At 51.9% G+C, this 14,851-nt stretch overlaps 2 protein-coding genes across 2 annotated transcripts; both read left to right on the forward strand.

Moving 5' to 3' along the window:
• Window positions 1-636: 636 nt before the first annotated feature.
• On the forward strand, window positions 637-1,704 carry LOC122369852 (protein odd-skipped-related 1-like; the record flags this gene model as incomplete). The annotated part of the gene is made up of 1 exon (XM_043344924.1): window positions 637-1,704. A coding segment is annotated over one exon (1,068 nt), but the record flags the coding sequence as incomplete, so codon positions are not given.
• A 4,445-nt stretch (window positions 1,705-6,149) lies between these two features.
• LOC122369853 (zinc finger protein 628-like) lies at window positions 6,150-11,419 on the forward strand. The gene is made up of 9 exons (XM_043344927.1): window positions 6,150-6,161; window positions 7,660-7,780; window positions 8,227-8,339; window positions 8,739-8,899; window positions 9,341-9,485; window positions 9,873-9,980; window positions 10,308-10,472; window positions 10,800-10,960; window positions 11,413-11,419. Exons 1-9 carry the CDS (start codon window positions 6,150-6,152, stop codon window positions 11,417-11,419), a joined length of 993 nt encoding a protein of 330 aa, XP_043200862.1.
• Window positions 11,420-14,851: the final 3,432 nt, after the last annotated feature.

A 14,851-nucleotide genomic window follows, 5' to 3' on the forward strand; every position in this document is an offset into this window, starting at 1 on the left:
ATCATAGTCATTGACATAACTGGATATATTCCTTAGCCTCTCAAGTTTGGCATTGCCAGGGTCGGTTTTCGGGGCGACATCTTTCTTCCATTAATCTCCGACTAATCCACGCTATTTTAATGACCATGTTAAGCCCCCGTATTATGTGGAGTGTTGAGTGTACTTTGCGAGAGCCTCCATTGATGTTCCATCCATTGATCTTGTTGAAGAATCCCATCAATCCTTTCATTTGAAACACTTGGTATTCAGTTTTATTTACTTCGGTGTCAATTTTTCCTACATCCTTTTCCGTTATATCATTATCTGTTCGATTCTCACTTGGTTTCATGGTCTATTTGTAGTTATAGTTTTCGTAGTTTTGTTTGGTGAGCTGCCTTTCTGTATCTGTAGTCTTTTGTGATCTCTGTGTTTCCCACCAATATTTGCACCTTTCAATTCCTTCTCCACCTACGATGTCTGTGCGCGGTCCTCGGCCTCTCAGGTCCTCCAGTCTCTATCCTTTAGCAGTCTATCCGTAGTCTCTCTCTGTGCGTGTCTGCGCACAGTCCGTAGTCTCCTCCGTAGTCTCTCTATCTCTCTCTCTCTCTCGGATGGGTGGCAGCCGCCGGTGCTGACTCTCACTCTCGTCCGTTCCAGGGCATGGCATCAGGTGCTACCACCTACCTGTGTCCAGAGTGTGGCCTCAGCTTTGGCTCGCAGCACCAGCTGCGCGCGCATCGGGCCGCCGCACACGTGGCCGCTGAGCGTCAGACGGTGGTGCGCGAGCCGCCGGGCCGCGCGCCGCCCCACTCTAGACCCGACGAGCCGGTCCACTCGCACAGTTGGCCCCCGCACGATCACCGGCCCGGCGAGCGTCTCGAACAGCGCCTCGAGCCGCTTAGAATGGCAGCCGGGGAGAGGCTCGAACCGCGACTCGAGCCGCAGCGGCTCGGCGAGCGGCTCGAGCCGCGCCTCGAGCCGCGCCTCGAGCTGCCCGAGCGGCTGCCGTGGGAGCGTCCGCCGCTGCTCGGTGACCGGCGCGAGCCGCCGCTGCGGCTGCCGCTGCACCTGCTGCGACCGCAGCACGACCTCAGCCCGTTCCTGCCGCCGCTGGGCGGTCTTGGCAACGGCCGGGGTCTGCTGCCCGGTCTGCTGCCCGGTCTGCGCCGACACCTGACGCCCCCGGCGGCCAGCGCGGCGGCCGGCCTGCTCGACAGCCGCTCGCCGCTCGACCTGAGCACGGTGGACGGCACGCCGGGCACCTCTCCGCCAGCGGCCAGTCCCTCCGGCGAGCGGTCGGCGCCCTCGACACCGACACCCACGGAGGACGGCAATCCAGTCACGTGCAAGTACTGCACGAGGATGTTCGACTCTATCGCGGCGCTCATGGATCACATGCCCGTACACCAGGGTGACCGGCCGTTCCTCTGCGAATGGTGCAAAAAGGGCTTCAAGTTCCGTCACCATCTCAAAGACCACTCGCGAATCCACACTGGCGAGCGCCCGTTCGAGTGTCGCACGTGCGGCAAGACGTTTGCGCGCTCGTCGATACTGAAGACGCACACCAAGATCCATCGGCAGGAGGGTGGCAGGCGGTTCGACATGGTCGGACCGTTCCCGTCGCCGGCGGCGCCCGAGCCGCCCGAGATGCCGCTGCCGGGTACAACGCTGCCCGAGATGGCGCCACTGCCGATAGCTGATGAGGGAGCTGCGCAGGCGCAGTGAAAGAGGCGGCGTTACAACGCCGGACGTGGCTGAAGTTGGCGGTGGCGGTCGGCGTCCGCTTTGGTCCGCAGAAAAGCGCAGAAATGCCGCCGAAGACGCAAATCGGGCGACGCCGACCGCCGAAGAATGTGATATGAGACTTGCACTGCCCCCTAGTGAGTGGGCGCGCCGGCGGAGCTTCGGAGAGTCGCCGCCAGGGGCGCCAGTGCAGCTGCTTCCAGGATGGCGGTGATGGAGGGCAAGCCTTTAGTCTTTCTTGTTTTTGTTTTCTTAGTGTAACGTGCTAAACTAGTGCGTGTTTGAGTGTTAGAAAAGAATCAGGGTACCTCGGCGTACACGAGGGTGACCGGTGGTTCGCAAGGTTAACAATAGGTGGCAGTAGGCGCGCCACGGGGACACGAGCGCTAATACCCATGTGTGGATGAAAAGCGAGGTGGCTACATGGGGAAGAAATTCGCCCTTTCGTTTCTCTCTGTCGGATTGACGGAGTTTTCTTGGCTTTCGTTTCTTTCCTGACAATTATGTGATTCGAGAGTAGTCTTTCGTGGTGATTTTAGCGCTTTCGTTGGCTTCATTTCGCTTTGACTGCAAGGCCCGTCTCCATAGCGCGCACGTGCGTTCTACACCGGCTGTGGAAAGAGTCGGAAATGGCCCGCTGTCTTCTCCCTCAGGGCTCCAAAATCGGCTGTTGGTTGCGCGGGCCTAAATCAGAGCACTCTTCTGTCGACTGGCCGCTAGTTGCACAACGCTCCGGCAGATGGCAGTGGTGCGGTGACCAGCGACAAACACGAGAGTGCGGCTGATGGACTCGATTTAACGTTTGGCTGTGAATTATTTCTTCACCTGTTTCGTTCTCGCCAGAGCAGCTTCGTGCGAGGCTGGCCGACGGTCCCTGAGCGCCGGCTTCTCGGCGTCTTCCCTCGGAACGGCGGCGGCCATCTGGTGATGACATGCTGCACTTGCGCCTTAGCGTAGCGGCGATAGAGGGCGTTAGGTTTGGAACTGCTAGTCGGTTTGCCATGGGAACGGATTGTGATGTTCAGATACTGTGAAAGAAGGAATCGCTTTGGGTGATGATTGGCTGCTACGAAATAGCTCCATAAGACGTTTTATCAGATTCTGGGCCAGATAATGTGCGTTTGCTGAGTGCAGCATGACTCCAAGGCAATTAATTACATTTGCATCCCTTGCATCCCTCGACTTATTGACTTCCCTGACCAGTTTAGTCTCACCTTTACCGGTTCATTGTGTTATTTTCGAAGTAGTTGATGGGCCTGGCAACCCTTGACATTTTAGAGTACTTGCTTGCAGGCTTTGAAATTCCACCTAGTTGTATCTGTCCAAGTTCCTCCGTATTCAGCTCATCCCAAGTTTCGTTTGTTCTCTCAAAATCTACATGTAAATAGTAAGTTTACACTGACACATTCAAGATGTTTATCGTTCAAAACCGTTTGATGTTGTTCATTTGTCGGCATTATTATATTGTCGCTCCCTTGGATTATCCCAAATCCGCCTTCTTCCGATGCTCGTTCGCCGTCACTTTTCCGCGGGGGTCATGGCACTGAATCGCGCCTCTTTTTATATTGTCCCGCGAAGTACCTTGGAGGGAATTTGTACCTGTGGTAAAATGTGATTTTTAAGGAGAGTTCTTGGTGTGTTCGCTATGTATTGTTACGCCTCGGAGTGCCCCGAAATTCTAGCGGTGGCTCTCCGAGGACGTGGAAAGGCTCGTAAGCGATTGATTAAGCATGTTGGCAGTACGTATCGCAGGAAACCCAAGGAACACTCTGCCCTGGACCGACCGTGACGTTACTGGTTTTATACTTCACTGGTCTTACGTCATTGGTTAAAAAAAAATCAATGTAATTGGTGGTCACTCAAAATCCCATTTTGTGGGAGTGCAGGAATTGAGTCTTACTGATGATTAATGCACTTGTTTTGTTTACTCCCGGCCGCAAAGTCTATGTTGACGATTTCTGACCTTAGAAATGCAGCGAGCACTCCCACAAGGCCACCAGGTCACTGTCTGGGGGCCAGTTCTCTCGACACCAGGGACGCTCGTCCGGTCGGTGCGGGGCAGAGTGTCAGCAGCAGCAGTGAGGTTCTTCAGTCCATCCATCCCCGCCACAAGTCCACAGCTCGGAGTCCAGCTCAGCCCTGGCTCCGTCCGACAGCCTGCCGCCCGCCCAGCCAGTTCACCCAGATCAGCTCAACCCATCCAGATCAGTCCATTTCAGCTCCGCTCAAACCCGCGCGCAGTCCAGTCCACCGCAGTCCAGTTCAGCTCAACCCCGCGCAGTCCGGTACCCAGAGCAGTTCAGTGTAGTTTGGCAGCTCTTTGCTTCGCCACTTGCCCCGGAGCGCCGCCCAGCGGTGACCGCAGTAACCACCCACCCGCCCGCCCATCCGATAGATGTCACTAGCAGCGCCATACCCCAGGTAGCCCCCATCCTCCAGGCCAGCGCGCAGTGCCGTGGTCCGTTCATATCCGGTTAGAGCCAACCATTTCCGGTTAGAATCAGCTATTTCCGGTAACAGCAGCTACCCACCCCAGCCCGGCCGGCCGCGTGCGCACGGCGGCTGTCTCTGTTCTTTTTCACTCTGCGCGTTCAGCAGCCACCGCCACCCAGCCACCATCCAGTTCAACCGCTCCAGTCCAGTTCAGTCCAGTTCAATCCAGATCAATCCGGTTCAGTCCAGTCCAGACCCGGCCTACAGCACGATTTGCCGCTCCGCGCCGCGCAGCCGGCAGGAGGCGCAAGTTCAGGGACGTTTTGTGATACCGGAAGGAGCGGCAAGCGCGAGCGAGGAAGCGCGAGCGGGGCGCGCGCTGCCCAGCGGACGGCGCGAGCCAGCGCGGGTCGGCGACTATTGTAGCGAGTGAGAGAGCGAGAGAGAGTGAGAGCGCGAGGCGCGTGCCGACGGCCGCACGCCGCTAGGTGGCGTCAGCGGCGCCGCCCAACGACGCGCGATAACTGTGATATTTTCCGCTTCGGCCGCGGGGCGGCGCGCCCGGCGGCCACAGTGGCGCCATCCGTTGGCGGCCGGCGGAACTTGTGCCTCCGGGCGCTGCCGCACCCGGTCGACTTGTTATGTTAATGCTAGAGGTCGCTCCATAGAGATCATCCGATCGCAAAAACACGTAAACAATAGGTTAAGCTCACTGCATGTCCCGGGCGCCGCGTGACGTCACGGCGATGGCCGACGCTGATTGGCTAACAGCCGCAACGCGCGCTTCCAATTGGCCGGCGCTGACGGAGGACTGCAGCGGGCGCCCGGTTCTCTCCGCCACCATTGGTCCGGCTCTTGTGACGTCACGCAAGCGGGCGCGCCTGATTGGTGGGGTCGCCTCTGGGGCCGAGCCGGCCGCCGCTGCGCGGCCCGGTGCTTCTCCTGTTCAACGAAACTCTCCCCGCTAGGTGGCGGTTCGGTTCGCCGCATTGTCGCCAGGTGTCGTCCGTCGCAAACTCTCCTGTGTGGGAGTCCAGTGTCTCATCCACGCTAGTTTAAGCCATAGTAATTAACTGCATTCAATAGCTCCGTATGTTGGCAGTGTCCGTGGTACAATAGGGTCGTAGCGATCTAGAACTGCCCGGCTGGCGATGCGCCGTCAACGGTCGGAGCCAGCAGACCGTTTCGCTGTCTGGCCACGAAAAATAGTCTGGTGCTGGTGTTTTGTTGAAACGACCCGTCTGTGGACTATTTTGTAATCTACCATAGCCACTGTTTGTCCTGTCAGCAATAGTTTATGCGCCGCGCTGATTCGCCGGCGTCCCGCTAGGGTCGCTAGTGTCGCAGCGCGGCCATATTAGGACGGGCTGTGTGGAACCCCCGGGTGACGGTCAGCAGGGGAGGGATGGTGTTGAGGTCCCGTGCTGTGCGTGTGCTCGACTGACACCCGGCGGTGCCACCACCCAACAACCAGAGGTCAAATCCAGGGCTGGCAGACGGGGGTTCGCCGCGTCAAGAACCCACGTGCACATTACACATCTCTGCAAAATTTAGAGCCAATTTCCGCTGAATTTCTGGCATACACTTCATCGAAAACATCGCTCAACAGCTCAAGTATAACTACGAAACATATTTTATCAAAATTTCTCGCGTCAAAATTACCAGGCGCAGGCCACCCTGGGTTAGACCTCTATATCCACTAGCTACATGCCTGATAACGGGGATTGGCCAGCGCTCGTGCGATCTTCTCGTGCGTGGACGCGGCCGGTTCCGTTACCATAGTAACCAGTGCAGCAGCGCCGCCTGCCGGTCACATGTCTTTGCTGATCACGTGACCGCGGGCGTTGCGGCGGTGCTGGTCCGGTTTTGGGTTTCCCGTGAGGCGACCCTTGCTTTTCTGCAGTGTCCGTACCTTCTTGTGCCGGCCGGCGCGGACTCACCCTCTGTCTGTTTTGCTGCCGCAGCTCCAGATGGCGCAGCTATCGCGACAATAGATGGCAGCACGGGTGGGTCCGCGGCGGCCGCCGTTTTATATTGCCTCTGGTGATTCTGTCCTCGGTTATCCTATAGTACAGTAATGGCTTCAAATAAACAGTTTCCCTCGGATACGGACTGGTTTGAGGATGAAGACGTGGTATGATAACGTGATTGCAGTGTAGAGGTGTGCGTGACCTTCTCACAAGCAGAGGTCAATAGGACAACTCCAAGGACTTTTGGACGAACGACACCGGGCATAGGTGCTGGGTCTAGTAGACCCAGAACACAAATGATCAACTCGAAACACATCAAGTTCATGCGTATAACTTGGTCAAGACGACGGGAACAAGTAGCGTAGTTGAGCCTTCAGGATTCCCACGCATAGAGCTCGACAGTCGGCACATACCTACCTTGGTCAATGGCAATGACATTTCAGCATAAAAGGCAATCACTTGACATCAATGAGCGAAGGAAAAGACGAGCGCAACACGGAAAGTTCAGAAAAAAAGTTTAGTTTAGAAAGTCGTTTTTCAGAAAGTCAGTCAGTCAGTCAGTAGGTATCAGTATCAGAGTATTTAAACCTTCCACAAGGTGGCTTTTACGGTTTAGCGTCAGTACCTACAATATACAAAGATAAACGAGTAAGAGACAAGTAAAAGCATACAATGTAAATTAAGAACGAATTAAAACTGATTACAAAATGATAGACATATACATCAGAGCGCACTCGATAAGATAATCAGGCACTTCCAATGATAGCTTTAAAAGTTGCCATCGAGGGACGAGGGGCATGACATGAGGCGGGATAAGTTTATGTGCAAGGAAAGAGAGGGAGCAACACAAGGGCACAAGGTCGCATTGGTCACTGGGCGCGACAGGGGTGCAGAAATAGACTGCTACAACTCATGGTCTCTAACGTTGTCGGTGTGTCTGACCACAGAACTAACTTTTTAAGTACCTATCATACAGAGGGATGACTCTTCAGGATCTCAAAACATAGTCATACAGCTTACAAGCGCAATTCTGAGGCATCAGCCTCAGAATTAGAGCTATGCTCCTTGTGGATCTTAACATTTCCTAAAAACGCACGATATGATTAATCAAAAATATCAGACGAAAATATATCTTAAATATATGATCTCATAGGCTTTTGTAACAACCAAAGGACAAGGACCTGGGATCTGTGTGGATCTCACTACATGCGGACTGTAAAAATACACTTCGCATTTACCCGAAAATAGTTGTATGCAATTTAAAGCAACGAAAATTTATTAGATCGCCTTCGGAATGACACCTATCTTCAGATAATCTAGGAATATGTAGGTCAAAGAGCACACCCAACACATTATCTGCCCAGCATTGAAACTTCAAATCTCACAAACAATGGTCTTATGACAACATCAAGGCATCGTTTCACTCAAATTACACTCAAAGCCGCACATCCAACCACACAACAAACCGCACCCGCCCCGCCGCGGGTTCGAATCCCGCCGGCGGCCGCGCTTTACATCCGCCTCCGTTCGGCAGCAGTCGGTGGAGACGCCGGCTCAGCTGTGCCAGCCGGAGCTGCTGTCGGAGGAGGCGTCCAGCCACGACCCGCAGCTGCAGGCGGCGCTCAGCACCGTCGGAGTCACACCCCAGGGCATGGGTGAGTGGACCATGAAGCCACACCCATTGTTATGGTTTGCTCTGTGCCCTGTGACCTGAAGGTTAGGCATGTGGCCTGTCGGCGTGCGTTAGGCTTCTTGTGTGGGTTGGGTAGAGGTTCGATTTAGTTCATGACCGCTCATAGTACCGGCTATTTATGGCTAGGGGTTTGGAGGGTTTGATGAGGTTGTAGAAATGTCAATGTGTCAAACCGAGACCCCTGTCGACACTGAAGTCAATGCATGTGCGTTATCAGATATGAGAACACTTTTTGTGCTCATATCAATGTGCAAAATATTTCTATATCGATCTAGCTACCCACCATTTTCAGCTGCCAAGCCTGCATATGCAAATTTTCTTTTATATAAAAGTCGCCCATCTTTCAGCGCTCAAGTGACCCAGCCCAATGACCTCAGGCCATGACGCTGCTCCCCCGTCTGCCGACAGCGATGACGCCGTCCCAGAGGGACGCCATGCAGCAGCAGATGCAGATGCTCCAGGAGTACATGATGCCCATGTTGAACAACCTTAGCATGGGACTCACCATGCCGGCACCGGGCGTGAGTTCTTACTTTTGAGAAACTCGTTTGAGAGTGAACCCCCGCAGCATAAGAAACATCACCTTGTCATCAATGAGCTCCAAGTCATTCAGTGACTTCACCATGGGTCTGAATAAGTCGTCACCTGAACATGCAGGTTTATCTAAGCACTTCACCACCCTCGATATGGCTCAAAACATGTTATGAGGACGGGTCCTGTACCCCAGGAGGCTTAAACCACCCCACTCGCCACGACGCATTTTGCTGAAATCTGCCAGCTTCCATGCAAAACGCTGATGCTTGCGTGGATCTTTTTTCAAATAAATTGAGACAACTGAGACCTCCCTCACCACATGCTTCCCTCAAAGTCAGGTTCAGCTACATAACACACCCCCTCCCCGGTCGTCATCCCGTCATCAGGTGGACGTCATCAGCAACACCCCACAGCTGGCCAAGACGACCATGTCGGGTCTGAGCTGTAACGTCTGCGCCATGATCATGCCCGACCTGCCCACCCTGGAGCAGCACCTGCGGATCCACGAGGAGGAGAAGCCCTACAAGTGTCTCCAGTGTGGACAGAGGTCAGTCAAAGTGTCTCTAGTGCGGGCGGAGGTCAGTGCAGGAAGGACTAACAGTGAAACAGCTTGGAGACCACTCATGCCAACAGATAAATCGACGAGTGCAGTTACTGGTAGCACACGAAATTTGCTAGCCATGCAAAAAAAGAAACATCCCCGTTCACAATCAATTCCACTCGAGTTTTGTTTTTGGAGGGGGAGGAGGTAGGCTCTTTCGGTCTGCCGAGACCATTGCAGAGCCGGAAGGATGATAGGAATTAGGGGAGACATTAGTCTGGGCGGGCAGTGGCACCTTAGTGAGCCGCCCAGCCAGGAGCAGGGAGTTGAGGCGTGGAGAAGGATTTGACTATCCTGAGGATGAAAACCACGGAACAGTGTCCGCTCGAGCCCTCTTATGACCTTGTCTACCCGTCCTACCTGACCCTCTTTGTCCCCCGTTTTCAGGTACAAGTACCAGTCGGCGTACCAGCGTCATATCGACATGAACCACACGGCCCGGCTGCCCCAGGAGAAACCCTACCGCTGCGAGGTCTGCGGACAGTTCTTTAAGTACCTCAAGAGCTTCCACAAACACCGAGCCAATCATAGTGTGAGTTATTTGATTGTAGTCTCACAAAGTAAGAAGGAACAGAGTTACATAAAGAGCGTGAATCACTTGCCAGTGTCCCTCGGCCTCTCATTGAAAGGCACAGCCCAGCTGATTTTCACCAGAGGCCGAGAAATCCTGGCAAACCGGTAGCATGCTGGTAGACAAACGGCGACCGAACAGCGCTCATGATGAAAGGGCTCGGTCACTGAGCAAAGCACCGTCGGTGAACTGTAAATGGCCATGGATCTCCTGGCGAACTTTTGTCACCTGCACCATGTATTTATGCTGTCATGGGACATCAACAAGAGGAATCTGATTGTTATTTTAAACTGTAAGCAATAGGAGCTCGGCACGTATTTCATAAGCTCGCACATTCTTGCCCAACAGGCCATAGACCGTATTCTGAACACTAGCGACGACAGCGCCACCGGTGGCATGGCGGAGTTCCCGCGAACTAGCGTTGGGATGGCGCCACCTCCGCCCACGGTACCTCAGGTGAGTGGTAAATGCCGCGAAATCACCCAGAGCTTGTGCAGCCGTACCACTGAAGAACAATTGCTGATCGTACAGGAACATCTTGGATGATATATGTACCTGACAAACTCTTAAGCTTAGATAGAAATAAAACACTGCAAGGCTCTTGAGAATAAGAAGCATCTGTTTTCATTTTGTTGTATTATGAATATCTTTGTTATGTGTTGGCCATTGCCCTTTCATTTCCATGTAACATATCGACTTGCTATCCCGAGCCGTTTGATTTCTCCTTTGACCTGAACCTCTCTGAACTTCGGCATCTCTCCTCTGACCTCTTTTCTCTGTCAGCTGCAGGTACCCGGTCCAGCGGCGTCCTGTCTGACGCCAGAGACCATGGACGCCACCTACCGGGCCCACCAGGCGGCCCCGGTACCCCAGCCACCGCCACCCCCGCCGCCGCCACCGCCACCGCCGGTGCCAGTGGTACCGAGACAGCTTATCAGCGATAATAAGGTAACGGGTCGGTGTGTGGCCATGGAATACATAAGGCAAAATTGAATCCTTAGTGCGACGAGCCTAAAGGTGAAGACGAACTCGACGAACTTGCGATTATATTTATGTTTGATTCGAAATCTTTCTTTAAACCTTTCTCTATCTTAAGCAAGTAACAGCGAGGTGTATGGGGTAGATGACAAGAAAATATTGTGGTCAAGGCATCACGATGCGCAAAAAATTGTTTTAATTTCATAATTACATCAATCTTTATTTTAAAAAATTATTGCCTTCACATTAGCCCCACATCTCTAATCGCCACAACTCCCACGCATTCCTTCCCCGCAGGGTCTGTCGCTGAAGGAGGTGGCGGAGGAGTCCAACAGCATCACCATCACCGCCATCAAGACGGAGAGGCCGGACACGCCGCCAGCGGGAGGGTCCCACGAGCCCCAGGGCGCTCCGACGGACCCGGAGGGTCTGGAGCACGCCGCCGCCATGCAGGGTGGGTATGGGAGGGGGAGGGGATGTAAGGATAGTGGGAGGCGGGGAGGGAGATGCGAGGAAGGGGAGGCGGGGGGGGGGGGGGGGGGGGGGGCAAGGGTGGGTAGGCTGAGCAGAAGGGTTACCAGGATGGGCGGGTGGAGGGGAAGGGTTCCCGGGGTGAGTAAGCAGACTGATGAGACGGGTCGTAGAGGTAGTGCTTGGGAGAGACAAAAGTGTGGACGGCAGGTGGTTGTGGATTTGCTGAAGAAGATGTAGTTCGTACCCGATTATCTTGCCTGTATACCAGGTGTTGAATGTATAGAAGGTGCTGTGATACACGTAAGACAATGAGCTTTGGCGTAATAGGGTATTGGAATCAGCAAATATCGTTGGTCCCTCATAGTGAAGTTCTTCCGCGTTACTTTACTCAAATTTATATTCTACCATAACCGGTACGCCTTTTCGCCCATTCTAGGTACTGACTCGCAGATTTTAGACGCGACTCAGGGCGGTGAAAAGAGCTGGATTTGTCCCTACTGTCTAAAGGGTTTCAAGGGAAAGGAGAATCTCAAACTGCACATAAGAACTCACACAGGTGAGAAAAGGGCAAATAAGCTCGTGCTTTCACCGCAGGTAAAACAGCAGGTAGAATTCACACTATGTCTTGTCAATTCATCTAAATTGAGAGGTTACTGTAGAAAACAATTATGCAATAGGCTAGCACCACGCATCATGTCCGAATTTACTTGATAAGTATTACATAATTAGGCGTGCACTATCCTTATGGTGACAGACGTTCGCATGTTTGAGTATCTCATTCATTTTGGATTTTCTAATTTCTATAGAGCATGTATAAATAATTATAACGCAAAGACTCCCTCCTGTTTATGTCTAGGCAATAGGCACCAAAAATATAGCTACTTAGCTAGGACTTATATCCCTATTGTGTCACCGCAGGGGAAAAACCGTACGAATGCGGGATGTGTGATAAGAAGTTCGTTGGGAAATCCGATCTCAACAGGCACCTGCGCGTACATACGGGTGAGGGGCCAACGATAATAAAATAGAAATTAATAAATCCAGTTCTCTTCTGGTGGCATTTGACAGGCCAACGAACAGTACGAGTATGCGAGACTGACTTTTGTTTTCCAATGCTTATACGAATATGTTTTTCTATTGTTAGGCACTGTGTATTCATAATAAATGCCAGAAGGCCCTGTTTTCGTTCCTACAGGAGCAAATCTTTCCACCGTCTTATTTGTAATCACTCTGAGTACGATTATAAACCCATCATGCCTGTGAGCCTCGTTTGTATCTCTTGTTTTCACAGGCGAGAAGCCGTACGAGTGTAACGTCTGTTTTCGGCGGTTTGCTCGCGGTGACTACCTCTCCAAGCATATGGTGACCCACAGTCAGGGGAGCAGTCCGCAGCCGGGTGATGAGTTCGCCGGGTCACCGCCAGACGGCAGCACCGCAGCCGAGGTCGGTGGTGCCCAGTGGTCTGCGCTATACCAAATGGGAGGGGTTAAGTCAAAGCGGCCCGATTTAATTCAAGATGCATTGCAATTCATACGACAGTGTGTGCGTGTACTCTAAATCCCATTGTTGATAGGTTCTGGGCGCTATCAAAGTTCATTTGTGAGTGGTAGAATGTAGGCCGCAGGAGGGTCGTCCATTTCTACATGATAATGGAGAAATGATATGCAGTTATGATATAAGAGACAGTGATTAAAAAATGAGATACGTTTGTACAATAAGAACTCAGCCATGTCACGCACGCCATTCTATGTCAGATCAAGCGAAGCTTCACCAAGCATACTCATACCAACCCATGTTTTACAGGCGCACGGCGCAGACAGCAGCGACCCCACGGGGGTCACCGGACCTCAATGACGTGGCACGGCACAGCCAATCACATAGCGCGCCTCAGGGAAACCAGCCAATCGCAACCTCCGGCATCAGGGAGTCAGCCAATCGGCGTCGCCGTCTACTAGCCAACAACCAATCAAAATGAGCCACGAGCATAGAATGACAGATGCTCGAAGATGGTGTGGAATGCACAATGCTGCTGGTAAATCATTGCTGAGTGATAAAATCACCTGATAGTAAAAACGGCAAACTTTTGCCATAGTGAGGAGAGATGGAAGTGAAGTGAAACGATAAAATGTGACGTGACGTCACATATCGATAAACAGTTGTGTAGAGGAGAGGCACGCGGTGGTCGATGGTCAAGTTAGACAACTACGAGAGATACGCTTCGAACTGTGAGCAACTTTGGTGATAGAAAGAACAATCGCACAGTCATGACATGCGTGGTCAGATCTCCTTTGGACGCTTTGAGCGAATATTTGGACGCTATGAGCGGTGCTTTAGAATTGGCACTTACGAACGCTGGCAAAGCGTGAACGGTGATTGGACGTTAGTGATGACGTCACCCAGTGATGAACGCCACCTGGTGGCAGGTGTGGGAAAATACCCTCGGGCGATGAACGTCGTAACATCCAAAAAGCTGTTATTTTGCTTGTTGCGAGTGTTTCTTCGTGAATCGGTTTCACAGGCTAGATGCAAGTGATTGGCAGGTCTGTTTGTCCCTGTATAGTTGTGGGAGTAATGTAGAGTTAGGTAGCCAATTTTTGTTGTCATGAGTGGCTCAGCGACCTTATTTGTAAAAGCACTCCACATCTCAGAGCGTGCTGACGTCTCAGGCGATGTCATTACCCAGCTTTATACTCGGGCTGCTCGGACTTGATCAATTTTTAAAGCAGGCTTAACCTTATTCAGGCGACATTTAGTATAAGCATAGTTGTCAGCTCAGCACGAATAATTAATTACCAAAACACGAAAATAAGTAATTCAAGATGTTGCTCCCATCATATCAGTGCTCCAATGATTCCTTCGATGAGCAATCTCGGGTCCATTGAAAATTAAATCTGTTCAATTTTCACTAGTGCTTATACCGGATCTACGTCACACGCTTTTAAACACAGTTGCAATATTCGAAACACAGTACCTCGTCATTTTTCACCAGTGTCAGTGAGAGCCCCACCTAAGGGACAAACTTTCTACTACCTCAGACATACATGTAAAAAGTCAATTAATTACCTAATTACCTCCCTCTCGTACAACAGTCAACACACCTTCTGAAGCAGTTATCTCCGCTAAGCTGAGAGGAAATTACGAGCATTACCTCTTGACCATCTTGCTGGTTCCACTGGTTTCGCATTTGCTCTTCGACGGTGACACCACATGACACTTTTCGTTGCCAATGTGCGCCTGTTCCGGTAGCACACTATCTAAAAGAATATTCATAGGTACACCAACGCAAACACTTCTAGCATGAAATTACGTGTAAATGAGTAGGTAACGTACATCCCAACTTCAAAGGAAATTCCAGCATTCAACCCAAACGTGTCAGTGCCAATATACCTCAGCTGTTTCACATTGAAACTCAGTCAGAGCCCTATTGCAATAGTTTTAAGATACAATACAAACTGAACTAACTGATGGCTCACCTCCTATTATGAGATCACAGCTAACCTTGTGCCATTATTTCAAGCAATCAAACCGATCCGATCTCGTTCGATTTTGCACACAGTGCTTTGTCACATTTAATTCATGTAGGTGGTGTATAATGTGTCTATGTTTCCCTAGGAATAATTGGGGTCCAACTACCGTTCACTGTTGATTCTCACTTCGTTGTGAGCGCTTCATTTTACTGTAGGAAGATATCTCGTTAGTGTATGTAGACGAATGATAGTGCTCTTTGGGTTGTGACTGTTTTTTCTTTTTTGTTTAGTACGGTGTCGGGACTCGGGACTTTAATATAAGGCCATAGCCATGCTGCTTCAATGTACTACTACCATGCACTTATCGTCACTTAGCGAAAGCCAAAGTAGCTGTCATCGCTTTGCAGC

The sequence above is a fragment of the Amphibalanus amphitrite genome, unplaced genomic scaffold (genome assembly GCF_019059575.1).
Source record: "Amphibalanus amphitrite isolate SeventyFive unplaced genomic scaffold, NRLGWU_Aamphi_draft 001079F_arrow, whole genome shotgun sequence".
NCBI lineage: Eukaryota > Metazoa > Arthropoda > Thecostraca > Balanomorpha > Balanidae > Amphibalanus > Amphibalanus amphitrite.